At 45.9% G+C, this 25,717-nt stretch overlaps 2 protein-coding genes across 2 annotated transcripts in view; one reads left to right on the forward strand and one right to left on the reverse strand.

The window, feature by feature from the left end:
* The window catches only part of LOC149326755 (putative cytochrome P450 49a1), a 114,728-nt gene that overhangs the window by 16,582 nt on the left and 72,429 nt on the right, over positions 1–25,717 (forward strand). The window contains exon 4 of the mRNA XM_089564668.1: positions 10,499–10,700. Within this exon, the coding sequence (XP_089420794.1) occupies positions 10,499–10,700 (202 nt within the window). The remainder of the gene's footprint in view (positions 1–10,498; positions 10,701–25,717) is intronic.
* Positions 14,023–22,614, reverse strand: LOC149326756 (high affinity cAMP-specific and IBMX-insensitive 3',5'-cyclic phosphodiesterase 8A-like). The gene is made up of 4 exons (XM_089563410.1): positions 22,574–22,614; positions 22,283–22,508; positions 20,763–20,918; positions 14,023–14,148 (listed from the first exon to the last, which is right to left on the reverse strand). The coding sequence occupies exons 1-4, from the start codon at positions 22,612–22,614 to the stop codon at positions 14,023–14,025; spliced, it is 549 nt and encodes a 182-aa protein (XP_089419536.1).

The following is a 25,717-nucleotide window of genomic DNA, read 5'->3' on the forward strand; positions in this document are numbered from 1 at the left end:
CAGTCTCCTTCGATATGGAGAAGGCATATTGCCACGTATCACTGTAGTGTTTGTTCGTTCACGCTCAAGGCTGTAGGCAAGGGCTGTTATCATTTTTGTTCGTGACGCGAGAAGCGACCAGTATATTCTCGATTGATCGCAGCCATGAAAGGCTGCATCTAGGTTTTTCCAGATTACTGTAGATGATCTTGTCCTGCTATCTGGAAGTTTCCTTGCCGGCTTTAAATTGAGCGGTGCCGCGAGCGGCGGACATTCGTAGATCGACGACCGACGAGCACGTTTGTTGCTTACGCCGCCACCGAGTGATTCAGTTATTTTGAGGGCGCAAGTCAGCCCAAATAAAGAGCTTCGTTTACAAGACTTGTTGGTGTCTTCCTGACCGCTGGACGGCCGTCACTATAACGTGACAATATGACACAACATGGAGGTTCGGGATTCTTCGTGACCTGGCGGAGCCTGGCATCCGCGGGAAGCTGCTAAAATGTTTAAGCGACTTTGTGTTTAACCGTGCTTTTCAAATTCCTCTCAGTGCTACCCACTCGAAGAAGTTCACTTAGGAAAATGGTGTCCCTCAGGACATTTTAAGTACTAGTACATTGCTCATAGTAAAGATGAATTCTTTAGCCAAAATAATTTCACAGTTCATTATGTACTCCGTCTACGTCAACGACCTTCAGACTGCATGCACATCGTCTAGCTCATCAACTAGTGAGAGACAAATACATCTCAGAGTAAACAAATTAGACATTTGGGCTGACAGAAATGGTTTTAGGTTTTCCCTGCAAAAAACGGTGGCTGTTCTTTTCACGCTCCAAAGAGGACTGCAGATTGATACCACCCCCACTTAAATGTAGCCGTACTTCCAGTAAAACAAGCATACAAAATTTTAGGCCTAACTTTCGACAAAAAGCTCATGTTCCTACCGCACACAAACACCCTAAAAAAGTAGAGCAGAATGTTGGGCCAGTTGGTGCAGCGACATATTCAAGAAAACTTTGCGCTGAATAACACAAGACGAAAGGGAGAAACACGTACACGCACACTAGCGCTAGTGTGTATGTACGTGTTTCTCCCTTTCGTCTTGTGTTATTCAGCGCAAAATTTTCTTGAACCCTAAAAAAGAAAGCAACCGAATCCATGAATATACTTAAACTGGTGTCACGAAAACGCTGGGGGTCCGAGAGGATGTGCCTCTTGCACATCTATCGGTCATCAGTGCGCTCTTCCTTAGACTATGGATGCATAGTATACTAGTCTGCGAGGTCATCGTACCTTAAAAAGCTGGATCCAGTGCAAAACCTTGGTTTGAACATCTTACCTGGGGCGTACACAACATTCCCCACAAAATATTCTTCACGTAGAAGCAAATGCGCCACCTCTCATCAATGGGAGAGCAATGCTTACCTGTGCATATGTACTGAAAGTAAGGTCGTTACTACAGCATCTGTGTTACCCGATAGCTACTAAATGCCCATCCAGAATACTCTTCACCAACAAAGCTCAAGCTGTCAGACCACTCCTCCGCTTCGAAGAAAAATGCCTAGAAATAGACATACCAGACGCACTTCCTGATGTTGCACGCAGACCCGGTCCATTGCCACCTTGGTACACGTTTCCTGATGTATGCGATTTTGCTCTGACACACATTCACAAAAGGCAAACGCCACAGGAATACATAAAGCAAGAGTTTTTGTGCAGTAAGAGAAAAATACGGGAATTACGCCGATTTCTACGCAGACGGTTCTAAAACAGCACTCTATGTAGGGAGCTCGATAATACAAGGTAAATGGGAGAAGGTGGTCAGGCTGCCTCAGTGCGCTTCAATTTTTACAGCAGAATGCTTCACGATCGCTGTAGCTGTAGATCAAATAATGAAGAAAAACGTAACGAAGAGTGTTATCTACACTGACTCTCTCAGCGTAATTACAGCAATTAACCCCAATAATGCAGTCTCACCCATAATAGGAAACATAATACATAATGTGATAAAAGCTGAGATACAAGGACGTACAAAAAAGTTCTGCTGGGTTCCTAGTCACGTGGAAATCAGCGGGAGCGAGAGCGCTGATGCATGTGCCGCACTTGCCCGCAATGGGGAAGTAACACAAGTAAACATGGCGTATAAAAAATGCATGAAGTTTGTTCAAAATAAACTGAAAGCAAAATGGCAGGCTTCATGGGGTAACGAAGTTGACAACAAGCTGCACTTTATAAAGCCCGTCTTTGGTGAATGGAAGGCCTGAAGGCAATAGGAACGATTTATAGAAGTAATTCTATGTCGTCGCGGCATTGGACATACACACATGACTCATAATTTCTTACTGACGAAACAAGACAAACCTCTAGGTGAAAGATGTGGAGGCGAGCTCACAATAAACCATATTTTACTCTCTTGTTCAGAGCTCGGAAAACTAAGAAAGATGCACTTTAGTAGGTTTTAAAATGAATACATTCTTTTATACCCGGTGCTGCTCTTAGGTGAAAGGGCCATGTTAACTCCTCTTGTGTTTTAAGCTTTTTAATAGAAGCAGGTGTTCTTGAGAAACTGCAAATTTTGATACACTGCTCCGCTTTAGTATATGATACACTTCACCAATTTTATCATGCGTCAGAAGAAGGCTGAGGGCTTTATTTGATTCGTTGGGAACCTCAGGATCCTTGCGTAGCCAAGGACCGCTGCTGAGGTTGCCCTGCCTTCTATCAAGTTTTTTACTAGTAGCCATTTATAAAATTTCCTTCCTCTGACATTACTACGTAGAACGAACGTACTTTTCAGACCTTCTAGATCACTCTTTTCTCATATACTAGGAAAAATCTGCGGAAAAAAACCGATCATTTAACTTGAGCTTCAGCATGACAGCCTTAACAGCTTATGCGACATCAAACCCAACACAACAAACCTTCTTCAAGATGGGACTGAAATTATTCGTGATTTAGGGATACAAAAACATTTTGCGCATAAAAATAAACGCTTGGCCTTGAGTAATGAGCTAAAATTAGGACCTAATGAAATAGATATCATGAAAGAACATAAAATACTGAGTGTCGTATTCTCCAGTCAGATGACATGGGACAGTCATATTGAGCAAATCGCTAAAAAACTCTCATCTGCTGTAGGTACCTTATTTCGAACGCGTGATCTCTTTCCGATATTCATTAGACTACAAGTTTACCACGCATTCTTCTGTTCACACCTTAACTATTGCACACTAGTATGGGAAACGACTACAAAAAAAAACGTCGGTACACTTTTCCGTCTAGAAAAGAAAGCCATGCGTTGCATAAACAATGTACCATATTTATATCCTTCAGCCGAGCTATTTCGTCAGCATCTTGTCATCAATATCGAGTCTCAATACAGTTTCCGCCTCCTATACCACTTTTATTTTCCTAATGAAATGTAAAAAGAATTCCTAATGACACTCTCAGGTGCAACGTTACATTGCAATGTTTCTAAAACACGTGCCCCTGAAAAATGGTTGATTCCACACCACCGAACTAATTACCTTCTGCAGTCATTAAGTTATACAGTGCCAGTGTTACTAAATAAGATCAGTCTATCTAGTTTTAATAACGCTCGAATAGCACGTAAAATTTTGCGTTCAGTGATTCTGGAATGACCCGTGTTTGCTGCTTCTCGCGTAAAACGGTAACGCGTATAATAAAAACACACACGTTGTAGTTTAATCTTTCATATGCGCAATTAAAGGTTTTTTTTCAGTATCATGTGCATGTTAACCCCAGTCTTTGTATAACATCTTTATATCTTTTTTGGTTCATTCACTTCACCTCTTATTTTTGTAAATGTATGATAAAATGTGACTGTTTTGTCAAGTATAGCAATTGATATCTTGTAAAAAAAAATTTTCTACTGCTGTCAGTGTTGCCTGCCACCGGCTTCCAGGCCTCGTCAAGCTGTTGCTACAGCTTTTTGCCTGGGAGACTGTCAACAATGTGAAATATTGAAAATAAAGGTAACGAATTGAATTTTCTCGTAGTCTACTTCAGTGCCATGCTGCAGATGCAAAAAGAAAGAATGTCTGCAGCAGTCCTTCGAAAATTTCAGCTCTCTCACACGTCTACTATGCTTGTGGCGGGTTATTCGCGATGAATCATCCGGCATATATTGCTGTTTGTGGACGTGTACCAAGCCGTTCATTATGTCCTAGAACATTTGAGGCTTCTGTTCTCTTCTACACTCAAGAAAACAGAGACAAGTCCCCTCGTGCGTAAAATATGGATACAGGTTCTTGCCTGCGATATCATGATATATACATGAAAGGCAGAGCACGCATCTGGACTTGTTCTCACTTAAGAGTTAGAGTTCTGTTACGCGTATGGCATGTCACATGCGTATTCCAATAAAGGACGGACCGGGACATTTGTGCACATAGCTTTCCCTGAGGGGATGCGTGATTATTTTCCTGATGTATCCTAGTGTTTTATGAGCGTTACCAAACTCTGAAGTTGCATGTGGTGTCCATGTGAGATTTGAGGTTACCGTGAGGCCTAGGCAATTGTACATAGTTACTCGGTTTAGACGATTTCCGTGAAGGTTATATTATAAATTTAAGGGCTGACGTTTATATGTTGTCGCCATAACTACCGTTTTGCTGAGATTTAAGGACGAAGGACGTTCTGGCGGGCTAGTTGGTTCATAATGAAGAGAACTAGTACAAACTGCGCGAGCAGGACGGGACGTAAGCCACACAAAAGGACAGACAAAGCGCAAACTTCTAACTGATTTTATTTGTGAAAACACTTCGTTTATAAGGCGTGCGAGCCTAGCAAGAAAAACACTATCGCCAAAGGGCTCGACTGTAGAAAACAACAGCAGAAATTTGCAGGAGAATCAGAGCCGGTGTGAAACACGAATATGCCCTTCTAAAAACCCTATCTCTTGTGTCGATAGCGACAACGAGGGCGAGCTAACGCTGTTATCAATGCAATGGTAGATTGCTGCCTGTGCCGGTGTGCAACAACTTTTTATGCTCCAGGGCTCGCTCATTGAAGCACCGGCCGGTTTGGCCGATGTAAACCAGCCCGCAAGGACAATTTCATTTCGAGCACCATTCATCAATGGTGGGAAAACATTGGTTGACTTGGGAAAACATTGATTGACTCTAGTCAGCTGATCTTTGCCCTTATCGACAATCTTGCTTTTGTCATATAAATGCTGGCAAGAACAATCACGGCAGTGAACACCGATGTGGCGGGCAGCATTCTTGACATCGTTTTTGGGCTCTCTCAGCCTATCGTTCAAACAACGACCAGTTCGGCCAACATAGGAACCACCACTGCTCAAAGGGATCGAATACACCAGATTTTCTACGCACTTTGACTTTTCTGGGCCATTTACACGCGTGCACAAACTTCTCAATTCCACAGGTGCTGAAAACACACCATTTACTCCGGCTCTCTTACCAATTCTTTTCAAATTATGCAAGACAACATGAATGTAGGGTATGACAGACACATGTTTTCTTCTGGTACTGTGGTCGACTGCGGTGCTAAGTTTCAACTTTTTCAACATCCCCTCCGCTACTGCTGCTAAAACGTTGAGGGGGTATCCTGCTGTGACGAGCCTCTGAACCTGATAATTGAAGCTCAACTCGTCTGCACAAAAAAGCACGAGGTCAAATTTGTGAAGTGCGTAGAAAATCTGGTGTATTCGATCCCTTTGAGCTGTGGTGGTTCCTATGTTGGCCAAACTGGTCGTTGTTTGAACGATAGGCTGAGGGAGCACAAAAACGATGTCAAGAATGTTGCCCGCCACATCGGTGTTCACTGCCGTGATTGTTCTTGCCAGCCTTTATATCACAAAGGTAGGATTGTCGATTAACACAAAGATCAGCTGACTAGAGAAGTTATCGAAGCGTCTGAGATCATGAAGTTGGGTGAGAGGTGTGTGAGCACCCCTTTTGTCGCTATCTTGCAGAAAGAAAATGAATTTTTGCGCACGTGTTAAGCTGGTGGTATCAAAAACGTGCCTGGTCGGAGGGATATTTGTCGCGGTTCTTTGTGTTTTTCTGTTTTTCAGTGTCGCTGCTGCCTTTATAAGCATGGCTTCCTCAATAAACCTCTGTTGTCAGTCAGCGCTGTGTATCGTCCCTTCTTGTCCTCTGGCCTTGTGCCGTTGCGCATTTGCACAAGAAACTTAGTAACAACGTTATCTCCTATGAAAAAGTTTAATTTAAACAGTAATTTTCTATGATACACTTCACCGAACGCCTTAGTAAGATGAAATAATATATCTACGATATCTACGATATCAAACCAGACGTTTATTTTCCATGTATGCCCTGGTACAGTCGTGAACAAAACTGGAGAGAATACGCAAATGGCGGTGACTGCTATTTTTCTGCGTATAAGAGCGCTCCTGGCAGAAGTGTGTGGACAGACACGTTGACATATTTGGTCGCGAACTCTGTGATTATCTATGATTATCCTGAAAACAGTCGCTGCACCGTGAGAAAGCTCCCGCACTCAGTTCTGTGAATTCGAGTGGTTTCTCCCCTTTTGCGCAAGGGTGTACATGAAAGGACTGCGGAAAACAGCGGCCCTTTGGCAGCTTGAGTGGCCCGCTAATCCAGTCGATTTAACAGCCCCGGCTTTATAATCAAAAGAAGAGTACAGAAGATACCATATATTGCAGGATGAACACACAAACTAGTGGGACCAAAAAGGAATAAATCTTTACAGCAGGTCAGCGGAACTTCAATTACGCAGCTAAATACCACACATCAAACAACACAAACATTTAATTTCACGATAAGAGAAAACACATATTCATGTCTTTCATCAGGCACCTATTGAAGACTGAAGGCAGCATGTAACACAACAGTTGTTTGCCGGAACTACGACGAATCATACGCACAACCTATTCTTCTGGACATCGTGTTGGATGATACCGTGTCTTACGGCGCAGTAGTGCAAGGGTTTGAAGATCTGTACCTCAGGTTCAAATTTCACTTTGAGACGGAGTTTATGTAGATGGAATATATTGATTATATTAGATTTACAGAAAAGATTCGTGGTAGTAGGTCCACATGGCCTACTGAGGATGTGCCGGACACAAACAGTGAATATGCTGTAACATTGAGAAAGAAGCTGTTTCATTGAGGTGTGAGCAGAAAAATGCCTTATGAACATAGATTCTGTCTCACGAATGTCTTAACGTTCCAGTTTTTTAAACAATATACACTGGTTTACCAAGTCGAAAGCCTAGGAAAAGTCCATGAACAATTCAAGCACAGTTTATTTATTTTCGAACTGCTGTGAGATAAATTTCTGTAAGATACATTTCTCGATTTGTTTATTACAAAATCGAACTGATATTTGTCAAAAAATTATGTTTGATGATAAACTTAGGCATACTGGATTGAAAAATTTTCCAAAGTCCTTCGAAAAGACAGGTCGAATGGGAATAGTTTCATAGTTCATTAGTTATTTTAATACTTGTTTTTCATATACGACAATAACTCCATTAGAAAAACAGCCATCTCTGCAATAACGTCAGACATACCTTCCTGGTCGTATCTGGAAACCATCGATGTCACGGCTGGTGCGATTTCTCAAATTGGTGACGGTGAATAATACATCCAGCTCATTCATTGGTTCGATATATTGATATATTATTTTTATTGGAATATAGTCTAAAGCGTCTGATGGGGAACACTTCACAGCCGTACAGGTGAAGAAATTATAAAATGCATCTGCAATGCCTTTGTCTGAAAGCTCCTATCCATTCACATGCAAGTTTCTCGGCATCTCATGTGAATTCATTCTGAGTAATAGCGAGTTTAAGTGAGTGCATAGTACATCAGACTGAGCAGGCTTCACATCTAGAAGGTTTGGTTTGGTTGGTTTAAGGGGTTTAACGTCCCAAAGCGACTAAGGCTATGAGAGACGCCGTAGTGGAGGGCTCCGGAAATTTCGACCACCTGGGGTTCTTTAACGTGCACTGACATCGCACAGTACACGGGCCTCTAGAATTTCTCCTTCAAAGATTTCAGTCGCCGCGGCCGGTATCGAACACGCGTCTTTCGGGTCAGCAGCCGAGCACCGTAACCACTGAGCCACCCCGGGGGCGGACATCTAGAAGGGCATGGGGATACTCAGTTCTCAAAGATCGCAGTTTTTTAGTAAGTTTGTTGTGATATTTCTTGGAGCTAAGAAGGCTTTCCAATGTAAGAGTATTAATAAACTTCTTGTATTGTTTGTGACTTTATTTCCTAGCACAGTTCTTGTATTATGCATGATTTCCGTATTTTACGACTCTCTTTATATTTTTCCGGCGACAAATAAATAAAAGACAAGTGTTTAAAATATTGATAAAGATGTTGTCGGCTTCACTAATGCATCTCTTAATTTTTCCGTACGGTTATTCCAGTCCACATTCCAGTCCGCATTCCTGACTGCATTCGTGGTTGTGTCAGTTATGTTTTCGTAAACTATTACATAGTTACTTTTTTTAATTGACACGTCTCAATATCAGGAGATGGTGGCATGCACAGGCATATATGAAACCGAATGAATGTTAGATGATAGCAAATTGGTGACAAAAAAGTAAAGTACAGACCCACATACTGTAGTGATTCTAGTAGATTGGTCTGTTTTGATATTGCACCCATTTGATGCTATATGACCTAAAAAATGTCGATTGATAACGCTTATAGCAAAATTGAAATCTCCATCGGCAACTGGACAATAGTAGTTTTGTGAAAGAAAAGAAAAAAATCATAAAGCTCTAAGAATTTGGCAACTTTCCAGTTTTGATGTCTGTAGCACATAGAAAGATAGTGCTGTTTCCACACAGACAAAGCATTTCAAAATCTGATCTTAGAAGCGAGCAACGACCAAGCAGTCATCATCATCATCATCCTGACTACGCCCACTGCAGGGCAAAGGCCTCTCCCATGTCTCTCCAATTAACCCTGTCCTTTGCCAGTTGCGGCCACTGTATCCCAGCAAACTTCTCAATCTCATCCGCCCACCTAACTTTCTTTCGTCCCCTGCTACGTTTGCCTTCTCTTGGAATCCACTCCGTTACCCTTAAGGACCAGCGGTTATCTTGCCTTCGCATTACATGCCCTGCCCAAGCCCATTTCTTCCTCTTGATTTGAACTAGGATATCATTAACCCGCGTTTGTTCCCTCACCCAGTCCGCCCGCTTTCGATCTCTTAACGTTACACCTATCATTTTTCTTTCCATAGCTCGCTGCGTTGTCCTTAACTTAATCGGAACCTCCACGCTTCTGCCCCATAGGTGAGTGCCGGTAAGATACAGCTGTTGTATACCAAGCAGAAGCCCATGAAAATTTTCATGAAGTAAGAGGACGACACCACCACCGGAGTTATTAGGAGGTTTCAGACAGTATGTTCTGCAACAAGATAGTTTAAGCACATCATCTTCACATGTGCTCCAAATCCCTGTGCGCATATCTGCAGAAAAAAAAATGGAAATTCCTCAAAAAAATTATAAAAGAAGAAATTTGTTTTAACGGAATGCGCATTCATGCGAAATCATTTCAAAGAAGCATACGCGATGCAACATCATTCAGTTTGGTTGGTAAATAGTACTTCTTATCTATTTTTTGTGTGTGTGGCACCACGAGACAGTCACACAGGCCCACAAAAGGGCTAAGCTGCTCGTAGCCTATCAAGATTATGTACACTCTTGATATGAATGGCTGATGATTTTTGTTCCCTGCGCACAAGGGTGTTACCGTTCACATGACACGCATAACTAACCCCTTTTTCTTTCGGTGCATTTGTTGGAGCCTATAGCGATTCCATGTCACTGCGTGTCATGTTTTCTTGAATGAAAACATGAGGTTCAATGTCTTTCAGTTTTCCTCTTTCTTTCAGCCAAGCATCTCTTGTCTGTCGGGTAAAGCTAGCTATTGTTTGTGGCACTTGGTCTGGTTTAGAATATGGAAGTCTCGATTCTGGCAGTCTTCATGCCGTAGGGTAGCATAAGAGGGTTCTTTCACATCTTCCACCCTCACCGTACCATTTCGTTCCTACGCGGCACTCGCATTAATGCAGTACTTACTAGGTCCGCCGCTATGGACGAGGATGGCGGTGGTGAACACTCTCAAGGCTCGGTTACACTACACAAATGCCCTCGAGAGCAGAAGATTGAAGAACAGTCGCCGTAGCTAAGTTGGTAGAGCACCGGACACTAAATTCGGAGGTCATGGGTTCGGATTGCACCAATGACATGCGGTTGTTCTCTCTTCTGCTTTCTAATCACTTATCTCTCAAATAATTACTCTATTAATATCCCATTGATGAACACCACAAATTAGAAAAAAAACATTCCCTATGCTCCTTGGTGTACGTTTGTGTGTGTGTGCGTACTTGTGCGTGCGTGCGCGCGTGTGTGCTTTCTCATCATTTGTCTTTGTTCTTTGCACTGTGCTGTTATCACAATGGCGCTCCAAATAGCCCACCAGCTCACTTGCGTATTGTGCCATCTCCTCCCATGTGACAGCGATCACGGCAGTATCACTCGGTACAAGGCTGGGACTTCTGGAGAGGCAGCTTCACCGAGATTCGCAGGCTTTCCGCATCTTCCAGGCAGTCGATGACATCTTCAATGGCCTAGATACACTGGTGACGCAGTTTCCTTACTACCGCTACGTCCCGACTCCTACCAGTCGGATCTTTGACAGCGCGGGTGACACACTCGTACCGTAAGTGACCTCGTGGTGCCGGCCTTTTAACATTACCGCATTAGCTCATTTAGCCAGCATAAATATTGTAAAACCAATACAAAGGTCATTCCCTCTATATCACGCACGCAGTTTTGACATGCGATGAAATTTCCGTAACGGATGAAATGCTGCAGAACTGCACAAGAAACAGAAGGAATAGAAAGAACCTTTTTATGCTAGCAGTTTCCCGCAAGTAGTGGCGCTTTATAGCCACGACAGCCTGAAATTTCAAGGAAGATGAGTGTAGGTAGCAGAGTTTGCTTGCAAAGCTTGCTTTATACACCAGATGCCTTCTATGATGAAAAGAAAGTGACAGAGAGAGTCAGAGGGTGTTGTTGCGCGCTATTTGGTTTAACATTGCTGAAAAGGGGCCACCGAAAACTCAGGACAAAGAGAGGAACGTTTTGTTGTACGCCTATGTTGTACGTTCCTCTCTCTGTCCTCTGCTTGCGCTGTACCATTTTAAAAGAGTGAGAGCAGCGATTTCATTACCGTACTTTCGCGTCCTCCTGATTGTGCTTCCGTACGGGAATGGCCAGTGTGCCTGCCAGGCAAGCATGCATCACTGGAGAGATGCACTCAGTAAACTCTTCACACTCCCGAAGAAACTGCAATGAGTGTTGGTGTACGTGAATTTCAAGCATCATCTCTAAAACTTAAAATACCGCTTGGTTCAGTATCTGTCAAGAATACCAAATAAAATTCTGTAAATATTTCAGAAAGCACCATATTTTCATTCATAATATACGATTACCTATTGCATACAGTCCCCATTAGGGTTATTTTTGAGCCGATGGCTCTATTTTACGAGCTGGCTAACATGACGTCAAGCCCAGCCTCAGCAGCGCATTATGCAAGCTGGCTGGCAGTGTGCACGGGAGGATTCCTAGTCTCGCGCCAAGCTTACGAGCATTTCTGCTGACCTTGCATGAGCGCGCGGTGACCCAGAAAGCTAACAATGCGACAAGTTGGGCTAGTTGGTGTTTCATCTTTAGATCTGTGGCAGAAATGCGGTGAGTACAAAAACTAGATGGGACAAGACCAGACGAAGCGCAACTAACTGAATTTTAATATGCAAAAATAATACATATAAAAGAAAAAAGGAAACCATCAACGAGCATGCGTGATATCACGCATCACGGTAAGGATATCACGCAGGATAAGGATATCAGGATAAGGATGGACCCAGAAAGGTCTAATGGGAATTTAGGAGCGGTATCATACCTGCAAGGCGGATGTAAGTTTGGCTTCTGCGGGTCACTCGAAGCATAGCAAGCTCGCTCCTGCCTAGAGCGAGACAGCGATCCTTCCGCTGGGTGGCGCGAGATGGCGTCACCAGCACCTTCTCCGATTCAAGAAGCAGAGCCCTAGTCTTTGAAGCTAGATGAAAAAGTCTCAAAATGGGCAGCTACAAAAAGAAATGTAACCTAGAAAATCTCACATCTGCATTGTGTGGTAAATCTGTAGAAACAATTTAACATCTTATACTCGAATGTGACAGTATCCGAGCGGATACCGTAGCAGGCTCTGGGGTTTAGAGGTACCAAGGGTCATGTGAATGAATCCGCGGTGCAAGTTGGCAAAAAGCGATTGGAAGATTGGTGGCTCAAAAGCGGAGAGGTGATACGCGGTTAGAAGTGCAGGCTTAAAAATATATATAAAGAAAATGAAGAATTTACAGATCGATATTTAACACCGCCAAAGAAACATAAAGAGAAAAAGCCGAGCATGGTGCCAACTGCCACCATCACGTTTCAAAGTGAATGCTCCTATCTTCCATCCACACATCCATGCATCCATCCAGCGAAATGCTGCTTTTAAGTGCGCTAGCCGAAAGCTTTGCTAGCGAAAAAGCTGTCCTGTCTGGGAGTGAAGCCTCAGAGTAACTCGGGTAAGCTCGGAGGAGCGTCGCGCCAGCTGCAGCTAAAGTCCCTCAATAATTTTAAAGTAAGGAAACGCTTTTATCCAGCCGCCGACGCCAGCGATTGGACGATCGACGACATGTGACCTTGCTCCGCCCTTCGGCGCCATGAAAGCTCCTGCGCGCGAGTGCACCAGGCCAGCGCTGGCCAGGCGAAGAGCGCGCGTTCGCCTGCTCTGCTGTGCACGTTGCTGCGGTAGTTTTGTTCCGCAGGGGCCGAAATGCCTTGTTGCTGTGCGGTTGGGTGCCGAAATTGCTCGGAAGATGGCAAGAAGTTATTTAGCATTCCGCGTGGCAAACAGAATCTAACCAGAAGAAAAGTGTGGCTGCACAGAATTGGACGGAAAGACTTTGAACCGTCGGCATATACAGCATATACATATATTCAGCAAAGCATATATAGCAAGCCGCGCGATGATTCAAGGCTACGTGGGGACGTTAAACGGTTCACGAGGACAGTCAACCGCGTTAACACACGTGCTGACAAAAGGCCACAACAAAGATATCTACAACGCTCAATGTTGGTGTGCCGCGAGATCAGATCACTCTTGAAGCACGAACATGATCGAGGAGCTTCGATGACTCGATCCATACCACCGCTTTAGAATGTCGAGACAGTTGCACTGACTCGTAGCACTGAACCACAAACACACTACCCTCGTCGAGTAATCGTTACACGACAGACATACAGCGGCAAGAAGACGGCGCACACGTTTCCGCACACAGGACGATTACTTTCCGTAAGGGTCGCAGGTTTCAGCGGCGTCATGTCGCAGCTTTTCGATCCAAGCGACCGTCAGGCTTTTTTTTTTACTCGCATTTTGCAACAAGGTAACCGGTATATGTATACCGCACACTTGCAAGTAAAAGAAACCACAGGGCAAACAGAACTGTGAGCACGCGATCACCACGGCTTGCGCGGATGGACACGAAACGCTACGCGAAACGCGTCGCGCGCTGTCTTCGGCTCCGACTTCGTGTTGTCTATCGTCGAATGCATCGACTACTTTACAAAACACTGCCAGGTCAACACCTCACTCTGATTTTTGATTATATACTGCTAACTTTAGTTCAAAAACTAATTTAACACGAGAACAAATCAACGAGATGCAAACATGCGGAATCGAGGCGATCAAGTACTCATTGTGCTCTCTTGAGTGAATTTTTTTCAGCGCTCATTTAAAAGAAGAGGACTGGTTTTCGCAGTTGGGGCTCTTCTTTCGTTTTTCACCACAGTCAGGCACCGGCAGTTTTATTTCCTCGCATGTGCAGATATGTTTTCACCTCATGAATGCCGCGGTAGCCGCAGTAGAAACATGGGCGTCGTCTGCTACACAGGATCCTTCTAGGTGGCGCGCGCGTCAAAGGCCCCTCCCTACCTTAAAAATTATAGAGGAACCTTAGCTGCAGCCAACGGTAGGAAGCTCGTGTGAGCTCGGAGGAGAGTCGCGCCAGCTGCAGCACACGGTAGGAAGCTCGTGTGAGCTCGGAGGAGAGTCGCGTCAGCTGCAGCCAACGGGAAAAAATGGAGAACATGATGAGGGGAGCAGATGAAGAGCGAGAAACGCTGTTGCGTGCACACGCAGATGGGCGTAAGAAGAGACGGAGGATGGACACGACAGGGGAGCGTGCACTGCACCAAGCTGTAAATGATTGACAAAGCCGGTCCTTCGACAGATTCCGAAGCCGAACGACGTATGCGGCGAGCTGCGCAGCAGCGTATAAGAAGAGAGCGCGCATGTGAGTCAAGCGATCTTATTTATATAATTCAGGATTTAGGATTTTAAGATTTTAGAATTTTAGGATTTTATGTAATTCAGTAACACTTTTAATCATGATTGGTTACAAGCTTACCAAATCTCACACATTTGCATTCTCGTTTATTCCGCTCTGTTACATACTTCAAAAACAGTTGTTCCCTAACCGTGATCAGATCACACAAATGACAAGAAGCGTTCCAATGCTTAGAAAAATCATTTGTTTTTGCATTTTCTGCCGCAATGAAGTAAATGTGAACTGGTACACTCCCATACCCAGAAAACAAAATAAAGTAGGCACTTAGTACAAAAATACTTTCACATGTTGATGAGCTTCGTGGCTGGTATGACAAGGGGGCGTCGGGCAGGAGAGGCTAAAGGAGGCCGAAAGTTGCTGTTGGTTCTGACGCTCTGGACACGAACTCTTTTATAACGGCAGCTACCTGTAGGTCAGCATCTCTCCTTTTGTGCGCATGGAGGAGTAGAAGATGCGTCCGCCTTCTCTGCCTCATCCGAGGGCAGAAAAATGTTTTGATGCGAAAAGCTTCACTACGCTAGTAAACACCGCGCTTCGCGTGAGCCGGTGTATGTCGGAGCACGAGTGACGTCACGCACGGCGCAGGCTACTGGCGTGTGCGCTGCCGCTTCTCCTCCTCGCCACCGCTTGACCTTTCGCCGCAGCCGCGCGCAGTGCGCATTTGAAAGGAGGGGCATATATATGGCGCGCTTGCCCACAGAACAGGGGCACGCTGCCGCGCGCTATGCGCCATCGTTTGACGTTCGCCGCAAGCGCATGTTTATCGCGGAGGCCGGCTATATAACTGCTTGCCAGAGAATAGGCGTGCGCATTCAACACGGAGGGAGAAGAGAGCTAACCAAAGCATAACCATAAGTTAAACCGTAAGCGTAACTACAGGCTAAATCATTAAGCATAACCATAAGCTAAACCGCAAGCATATCCATAGGATAAGTCATAAAGCATAACCATTACCTAAACCATAAGCATCACCGCAGCTTTTCGCTTCGAGGTATCCAGGCTTAACCTTAGCTAAGCCCCAGCAAATTTTTTTACTCGCCTCAAGGCACTGAAAAAGCGCTCGCCTGAAGCCGCTGACGCGGGTACACAAAACGCGAGTTGTAATATCCGTTTGCTTGCGACTGGACTATGGTCACACAGGAGCTTTGGGAAAAACGTGGGTTGCGCTGAAAGGCTACTGAGGTCAAAATCTGCAGTGTGGGCCCCTGAAAGCTCTTTTAATTCACTTGCCACCTACTTTCGACCTCTGGCGACGTCAGTCAGAATGTGCCCGAGATAAATCAGCTGCTCCATTCCAGGCTGTTCAAATTACCGTCGGGTCTCTCTGGCAATCCGATCAATAGCGGTAAAAAAATCTTCTCTGCGATGACTTTCCGTCAAGCGCTGCGGACTCACAGGCTTGTCTGTGAATTGAAGCCTCTTCGGTGGCTTCGAAATTCTGGGCACCCGAGGTTCTTTCAGCCCTCTTGGCTCTTGCGTTCGTCCGCTGCCGCTGGACGTCAAACGTGGTGTCATACCGTAGCCTAGACAAGCTGTCACAAAGAGCCTGTGCTGCTTCTTTTGCTACCGCAGCGCGGTAAACTGGGCGTTGAAGCATCCCGGCTAACCCATCACATGAGCAAAACAGGGTTGCAGGAAGGTCAACCAAAGATTCGAACTTCTTCAGTACTTTCTCATATCCTTTCGATGCTATCTTGCTGGTGCCAGTGAGAGAAACAGAGCTTCGTCCTAGTACCAATTCCTGCAGAGTCGTCTGCGCCCTTTCAGTTTTTTTATTTTATTTATTTATTTGAGAATACTGTAGCCTCTCTTGACAGCCATAACAGGAAAGTTTTTTGTTTTAATTTTAGAGGAGCAAAAACCTCAGGCGCCGACAAGACACAAAAAACATAATCAAAACACGAATACATGACCAGCAGTGACAGAAAGAGAGAGAGAAAAAAATGAACCGTTCCATTGATTTTACTCTTTCCGTCCACCTCACTGGATACACTGGCAGCAGGCTGCTCGGGCTGGAACTATCCTTATTACCTGCCTCTATACTCGGACCAACGGCAACATGCGAATAAACAGCCTTCTTGTTCATCGACTCGAGGACTGCATTGGAAGCATCCTTTACCGTGTTCAGAGCGACGCCTACTGCGACAGCGCAGTCCCTGGCGACTTCCTGTAGTGCCAGGTCTAGGCAGTGGTTACTGCAGTGCGCAAAGATTGACTGCGGTTCAGAGTGCGTAATATATTTTTGGACACCAGCAAATCTTCCCGACATGTTCGCGGCTACGTCAAAACAGTGGCCCCTAAGGCTGTGGAACAGCATGCCTGAAAGTAAAATCATGTCCCTCAGTCCCTTATACACAGTCTCAGCTCTTTTGTCTGATGCATTGTAAATGTCAGGGAGCTCCTCACGTACTTCCAGCGTAAGCGTGACTACTCAACGCAAACGAAATGTAAATTCCTCATTTCCAAAACCTTCGGTAGTACCATCTGCGATTATTCAATAGGATGGGCTGCATTTGACGTTATCGATTATGACCCGCTCAACGCTGGGAGCCATAATTTCTATCAGCTTGTTCTGAATGCCGCTGCTCAGCCATCTATCCCGATGCTCCGTCCATCTCTTTAAAAAAGGCACGTCTTGTGATCGTTCATCTAGCAGATCAAGACGGTTTTCGTCATCCTTCGTTTGCCCTTGCAATGCTTGACCTGTGCAGCACAGGCAGCCGACCGAACTTAAGGCAATTAGGCGCAATGCCTTCTTGGCTTCCTCCTGCAGTCTGCTACTATGTTGCCACAATAGCTGCACTACGCGCATTCATTTTTCTCTCGACAGTTGGCCGCTTGTGGAGACGCAGTGATATTGCCTCTTCGTGGCACTGGAATATTTCAATAGCCTTTTTCCAGTTATTGAACCCAGCGTGGCTAAAACACAGCTCCACTCCTGCAACGTTTCCTCCTCTTTCCTTGAAGGCTATGCGGCACACTTGCATAAGACGACGTCGCGCTCGTAGTCGCACGGAAACCATGAGCAAGATGAAATGAACGGCGGTGCAACAAGGACACTAACAAGAGAGGGGACACCACATGCGCACACTACCAACTGTTATGTCTTTTCAGCCCTGCATTTCTAGCGGCCGTCTGTTGTTTGTTTTAGGCGGGTTGTTAACATTGTTACCGGTTTTGTTTTTTCCGTTTTGTTGTTTTTTGGGTTCTCACTGCTTTTGCTTAATATTATTGACTCTGCCTTTGCTAGGATTGTAATTTTTTTTGACTGCTTTTGCTTCTCTTGTTTGACTCTGCTTTTGCTATGATTGTTTGACGCTGCTTTTGCTACGAGATGGCCTGCTCAAAGTACTGTTATCAAAATCTTTTAGTTTTTTCTGCAGAGGTTAAGGGTTCTTGTCTTTTATCCTCATGTTGCTGTTTTTTTTTTTCCACGTGTTGGGTTTGGAGCGATAATGCGATGAGTGTAATGCCTGAGCTGTATGTTTAAATATGCCACCTTTCCATGCAATAAACAGTCGGTAGTGTGCGCATGTGGTGTCCCCTCTCTTGTTAGTGTCCTTGTTGCGCCGCCGTTCATTTCATCATGCACCAACTCGCCCCTCAGCCATTTGTAACCCTTGGGACGCAGTGTTCCCACATCCGGAGGTGTGTCGTCGTGGCTTCCGATTTTCATAGTAGCGTAGGCGCCGGAATTCGACGTTGTCCGGTCCAAGTCTGTTGCGAAAACGGTTTCTCCACCTGGTATCACCGTTGCTGGGATCTCTGCAAAAAGTGGGATGAAACAGATGATTTTCTATCCTTTTTGTCATCCCTTCAAGAAACAGCAAGAGAAGTGAAAAATATTCATGAAGTGCAAAAAGTTCGTGAAAGCTACATGAAGAGCATGGTAGAAATAAATATTGCATAGACGTGCCATCAATGTTTACTTCTGTTATCGCATGGTCATATATATGGTTGACTTTCAGGAGAGTCGTTTACCGCTGCCAAAGCCAAGTACGAAGCAGCGTTAGAAACAGATCATTAACCAAAATGGCGACAGGAAAAATATGACCCCCCCGCGTGGCGAAACAGGCGCCATCACGGCGACCAGCGGACTATGTCCGGTGAAAGTTTCATTTTTCACGTCGCGTCCTCGCGCTAGAAGATGAAAAAGAAAACTGAAACAAAACAAAAAGGCGCTATAGAAGCAAGGTATTTTTTTTTTCAAGAACTAAGAAGAATGTTGTGTCATTTGACTAAACGAAGCCAAAAGAAATAGTTTGCACGAAATATCAAGCCATAAGAACAAGTAGTTCATTTGAAAAAGTGGGACATATGTGTCCCACTGACACTCAATGGAATTTCAGAAAGTGGAACGTATTTGTCCCATTGCCTCTCAAGGGCTTTTAGTCTGAGATGGCCTTTGGGCATTGGACAGACACGGACGAGCCATTGGCAAGCTTTCGAACAAAGTCAGCAGTGTCGTTCGGGTGATGAAAATTGGAAAGTACATGAACGTTTTTCGTATCCCTCCACTGGTAAGCCGTGATGCTTCCTTTTGTCAGCCTTATATAGTCATCCTTATGCAGCTTGTCAAGGGCGTCCGCAGAATTTTTTGCAGGGGGGGGCCCGTTGGTGCCCCCGGGGGGGGGGGGGGGGGGGGGGGGTATGTTCGTAGCAGAAAGGCGCTATTTGCGGAGTAAATTTATTTATTTATATATAAATAAAAATTAAACAAAATGCACACATGAAAGAAAAATTACAAACAGCAAATTAAAGCGCGGCTAGGAGAGGTACATTGGAGTTTATCAACGAAGAAACAACTAAAATTAATAAAAATGCAAAAAGATGCTATATCACTTCGTGGAGAAGAGTGCTCAGTCTTGCTGCATACGAGTTCTCGACTCACCCGGATTGATGACCAGCACACAGCACAATATGTTCACAAACACGCAACTACAGTCACTCAGTCAGTCTTCCTTGAACAGCAACTGTAGGCGCCTCGGATTTTTCTGGGCGAATTGCGTAATTAAACGTGTGATAAATTCACTTCTGTGCTTCATTACACGCTCTCGGTGCACACTCATCATACACATTGATTGGAAAAACTGTTGAACGCGTACGTTGAAAACAAAAGATGACTATATATACAACGAAAACTTATTTACAAGATAAATGCACGCTCGCAGCTTCATACACCTCGCTCCATCTTGCTTGCGCATCCGCACAGTCGAGCAACCGCACACACACTGCTCTCCGCTCGTCGTTTTCTCGTCCGCTGTCTTGGTTGTTCTCAGCTTCGCTGACAACCGGCCACTAAAAACACCCAAGCACAAACACAGAGGCGCGCACACGTGCAAGGGCTTACTTGCCGCAGTATCCCCGAATGCGCACTTTGGGGGTGAAAGGAACGCCGCGCAACTTCCGAGGGGAAGGGACACTCGCCACTCCAGTCGGAAAATTTGTTTTTGTGTTTTTATGGGGTTCAGAGCCCCAAAACGACTCAGGCTATGAGGGATGGAGTAGTACAGAGTTCCGGGTAATGTCGACCACCTGGGTCTCTTTACCATGCACTGACACGCACAGTACATGGGCGCTGTTGTGATTTGAGGCCCAGCCAGAGGTGACAGGCGAGCCAGGCAGGCGCCATCGGGCTGCGTTGACCAAAGGCGCTGGTTTTCGCAGAAGACGCAAAGAACGCTGGTGTGGGGGCGCCTCGGGAGACTGCGTCGCCGTGAACAAAAGCAGCTAATCCCCTTTGCCGGAGATTCTGAAAGCGGCGCTTCTACCGAACTGCGCTACCCGTGGATCGGAGGAGACAGCGAGCGGCGGCGGCGCCAACTCATCGCCCGCTTGCCCCTGAGCAGCCCGACAAAGCGGGGGTGGACACGGCTGATTTTACCTTCCCTCCTTAAGAATTCATCGGTGACCGGCGTAACGATAGGCGAAAACAAGATGCCCCGTGCACTGTCTGCCTCCGTGTCGCTATCTCTCTAGAGATCAAAGAAACAGACACCCATCTCAAGGCGGCTCGAAACACATGCTCGCCGGTGCCGCTGTATGTCTGGAACAGGTCGCCCTTCAGTAGAGCTAACTATGGCGTGGTTTGAAAACGGCGGAACGACGCACGCCCGGACGCGGCATTTCGCAGATGTGACCATGCGGGGCTGCTTTTACCCTTTTGACTGAGCGCACCACCGCCCCTGGCGTGCGGCCATCACTCACGGTTCGAGTGAGTGATTTTCCAGGGGGGTGCAGCCGCCCCCCCTTGCCCCCCCCCCCCTTGCCCCCCCCCCCCCCTCCGGACGCCCATGGCTGTGTACACCTGAGAAGTACAGGCGTACCTGGGCGCAGTACTCTTCGGAGATCCTCTGCGCCCACTGGATGCACAGCTCGATTGGCCTCGCCGGGTTGGACACGTCGGCACACTTGATGAGCATGCGCTTGATGAGCACGATGTTGTCTGCCGAGCGCAGCGAACTGGCCGCCTCCCCATGTTCCTGCGCAGCAGCAGCGAGGCAATGGAAATGGCTGAGGATCCTTGCGAAATATGGGGATCGGTTTCGTGCAGACTATGAACATTTACTTTCGTAGATAGCCCTTATAGACTACGAGAAAACATCTAACTCAGTCGAGCCTCAGCCGTCATGAAGGCATTGTGTAACCAGAGTTTTGAGGCGTATGTAAAGGTACAGGAAAATAAAGCGGTTGCACAAAGACCATGATCCTTCATATGGAAAGTGATAAAAAGTTGGAGGGGACACTCGTAAGCCCCAACTTAAGGGTATGAAGCGAAAGCGTTAATCAGTTAATGTCCATATATGTGGAATTGGTTACCTCTACCTGAAATTCATAGATCGCTGGGAGTCCTCATTCCACTCCTGTCGTAGTGGTGCAACAGTTAAGCGATGCGCCACTGCCCTGCGATGTTAGATGCTGTCATCAGTGGTTCTTGTGAGACCCAGGTTGCTCTTCCCGAGCAAGCTCTCGTGACAAGCCGTTAATTTAACTGCCAGTTTGCTCAAAATCAGCTGGGCAGGTTGTGATGACGCCACAAGGTCACGTGACCGAGGTGGCCCGCCTGCCCCATGGATAGGTAGCCTCACTGGGGATTTTTCGTGGATCTTTCGCTCACGGTAAATGACACCCTCGACGGTTTTTCTGCGACACGCGCTCATTTACTCTATCGCGTCAAGATACCAATCAGAAGGGGCGTCAAACAAGGAGGCACGATCTATCCAGTACTATTCACTAAGTGTTTGCAGGAGGTATTCAGAGAAATAGATTGTAATGATAAAAGCTAAAGGAGAATACGATTGGCTGATGACATTGTCTTGCTAAGTAAATCAGGGAGCGAATTGCAAAGCATGATCGAGAACCTAGACAGGGAAATCAGAAGAGTGGGTCTAAACGTCTGTATGCATAAAATCTAAAGCAATGTTCAATAGTCTTCGAAGGAAACAACAGTTTACGATTGGCAGCGAAGCATTGGAAGGGGTAAGGTAATACATCTGCTAAGGCTGGTAGCGACCGCAGATCCGGCAACGAGAGTGAAATAACTGTGAGAATAAGAATGAGATGAACTGCATTTGGCAAGTACTTTGAGATCATGAAGTAGATATGCGGGTATAGCGAAAAAATTGTACCGGATATAGCGAACATGGCTAATGACGCAATATTCGTTCGACATTGCTAACGCTGGATACTAATGCGCCGCCTCAACGTTTTGCTATTTTTTTTCTCCCTTAAAAAGTGATTCATATTTACAGTGTGCCCCATATACCATACTTTTCTCGCTGGCATAAAGTGTTCCGTGATTATGTTTTCCATGCACCGTATACATTGCTTCCTTAGTGCCACCTACCTCGGGCCCGAAAGCGTCGTCATCGTGCGCGGGCATCTGGAAGGCGTTGAGGAACTTTGAGAGGTGCTCGAAGTGCTTGGTCATCTCGGTGGCCAACACCATGTCGATGACGGAGGCGCGCACCGAGCGGTAAGCGTCGCGCTCCAGGTTGGCGAAGATGTTGACCCTCTCGCTGGACAGCGTCAGCTTGAAGCCCAATGCCGCGTGGTGGGTCTCCAGCACCGAACTGCGCGAAAACCAGTCACCGCTCGCGAGGTCCACTCTCCCACGATAACAGCCACGGTGTCCAACCAGCGGAAACCAATGAGGATTGCCGGAATTGCAGTTGACATGCACTAATCTCTGAATCGGCAGCTTGTGAAGGACACGTAGGGCTGCAGGACTGCTCTGGGATCACAAGTGTAAGTCCGCCATTTCAGTTGCGCATTGTGCCCACACAGTGAATTTGTATCAACTAGCATATACGTAGCCCATTTGCCACTGTTGTGACTCACTTTCCGGCCGACAAGGTAAGCGTCTCTAAATTTGTGTCGTAAGAAAGTGCCCTTTAAATATAAGAGTAGATTTTCTAAGAGTCCGCGTATCAGCAAGGAAGTGCACAGCGTCATAAGCACGTAAAAACTATATATTGTTACGGAGATGTTACGGGAAAGTGTATTGACGGCTGCGCTGCGATGGCCAGCACTCAGCTCAGACTCCTAGTGCCCATGCAGCCTCTTCTTCTTCTTCTTCTTCTTCTTCTTCACCTCTTTATAATGGCACATACCCACGTGGGGGGATTGGCCAAGGTGTAGTGGTATAAATAAGGAAATTTTCATAGGATTAAACGTGAATTGCCAGCGTCGTCGTCCAAGGGCGTCCGCAGAATTTTTTGCAGGGGGAAGCCCCATTGGCTGTTGGCGCCGGAGGGGGGGGGGGGGGGTTATGTTGTAGCAAAAAGGCACTATTTGCGGAGTAAATTTATTTATTTATAAATAAATAAAATAAATAAGTAAAATACACACATGAAAGAAAAATTACAAACAGCAAATTAAAGCGTGGCTAGGAGAGATACATTGGAGTTTATCAACGAAGAAACAATTAAAATTAATAAAAATGCAAAAAGATACTATCACTTCGTGGAGAAGAGTGCTCAGTCTTGCTGCATACGGGTTCTCGACACACCCGGATTGATGACCAGCACACAGCACAATATGTTCACAAACACGCAACGACAGTCAGTCAGTAAACAGCAACTGTAGACGCCTCGTATTTTTCTGGGCGAATTGCGTGATGACACGGGTGATAAATTCATTCCTGTGCTTCATTACACGCTCTCGGTGCACACTCATCATACAAAGGCCGTCCAGTCTGTCGTTTGTCATCGTTGAGCGTAGCCACGTTTTCACTCTCCTCATTGTACTGAAGGAGCGTTCGACCGTACAGGTAGTAACTGGCAAAGCCAGAGCCACCTCAATGGCTTTTGCAACACCAGGGAAGAATGTCTTGGCCTGATGTAGAAGCTCGCAGTAAGTTATTTCTGATGGGTCCCCAGTTTTGTTGCACCACATCTCGTACCAAGAGATGGCCTCTTCCTTGAAGTTGTCGATGCCGTAAAAGCACTGGAGTTCTTCGGCGAGAACAGCGAACTCAACACGGCTCAAGTGCTTCATTTTTGATGGATGCAGCTGGAGAAGTTTGAAGCTCCTCTCATTGCTTTCAGAAAAGCGCCGAGCTAAAGAAGCAGTGAGGGAGTCCAAGTACGGCACATATATTGCCACACGGTAGTATTCCTCCGGCGACTGAATCCCGTAGTTGTCTCGGTGGGCCTGACGAGAGACTTGTCTTGGCACAGATATCACCACATTTAAGTGATTGGCTGCCTCCCTTGCTGCATTCATGATGTTAGAGAACTCCTCTACAGCGTTCGTCCGGTGGCCGCGAAAAATACGTTGCAGCTCAGTGATGTGGTCATGCACAGAATGGAAGTCCATGGATACACCTTGCAGAATGTTCGTAACTGGTTCGAGCCGAGCGCTGTACTTCGCTACAATATGCAAGCAGACGATGAAAGATGAGCTTGTTGTTGCGCAGTAGAGGATGTGAGCTCGTTGTCTAGTTGCAGCGTTCGAGCATGATTCCGTGGACGCGAGCTCCTCGAGTGCTTCGACTATGGCCACGTAATGCTGAGAGAAGATCCTAATAGACTTATATTTTGCAGACCATCTTGTCTCACACAGCATCGGAATGTTCGGCACCAATTTTCTCCGGAGTACTCTCTCGCGGAAGAAGTTTATGGTTTGTTTGATTATGCCAATTGTGTTTCGAATTTCAGAGACGTCGTTCAGATCGTTGATGACGAGATTTAGTTTGTGACTTGCACAGTGGAAAAATAGTGCCTTCGGGAACTGTTTTTGTATAATTTTGTTCACTCCAGCTTCTTTTCCAGCCATTGTAGAGCATCCATCGTACCCCTGTCCAACGAGGTTCGAAATAAACTGCCCGACATTCGTCAAAAACTTCAAGATTGCCGCGGCGATGCAAGCGGAGTTTAATTGCTCCAGCTCTACAAATCCCAAAAACTGCTCTCGAACGCACACTTCGGCTCCCGCCTTGTCAATAAAGCGAACGCCTATAGACATCTGCTCTTTTCCTGAAATATCTGCAGTTTCGTCAGCAAGAACGGAAAAAGCAAACGCTTTGTTAGCTTCGGTAACTATCTGCTCTTTCAGGATGTCGCCACAGATTGTGATGATCTCGTTCTGGACGCGGACAGAAGTGTACTTGGCATTGCCAGCAGAAGAAGCGAAGTGCTCCTGAAGTAGAGTATCTCCAGCTTCTACACGAAAGTCAAGCAGATCATTGAAGACTCCACTATCGGACTGCTTGCCGCGAATTGGCAAGTCATGCGTCGCGCAAAAGACAATGGTGGAAACTATTGGAAATAGTTTCTCACGGTTCCTTTCAACTTGCGCGTGGAGTGCTCTGTTCAGCTGCTCTACAACGGGTAGCTGCTTGCCTTTCATCACATCCATAAAGTTCTGTGAGGCCGTCATTGCCTCCTGGTGCCATTGGGATTTTACGTGATCCCTGCACGCCTCGTGCATTTTTCTGTAGTTACTGAAAGCGCGCACGATAAAACTTCCTTGAGTACCCCGGTGAACACGTGGAGGAAAAATGACGCAAAAACGACAAATAGCGCCTTTCGCTGTCGCTGAGTACGCAAGCCAGGGGGCGTAATCTCCCAGCCATTGATGTCGAAAAGGCCTCTTTCCAGGTGTTACATCCTTCTTAAAATCGTATGTAACATTTGGTGACCATGGCTTAGTAAGAAGACGTAACTTCAAAAAGTCCGGTATGCCAGTGAGTTTAGCTTTGCCTAGAAACTCTCCTAAGTCATATTCTTGAGGCAAGTTATTTGTTTTCTTGATGTTGTCTCCGGACTTCGATCCCAAG

This window comes from Amblyomma mixtum, chromosome 10 (assembly GCF_055824585.1).
Source record: "Amblyomma mixtum isolate Tamu chromosome 10, ASM5582458v1, whole genome shotgun sequence".
Taxonomy (NCBI): domain Eukaryota; kingdom Metazoa; phylum Arthropoda; class Arachnida; order Ixodida; family Ixodidae; genus Amblyomma; species Amblyomma mixtum.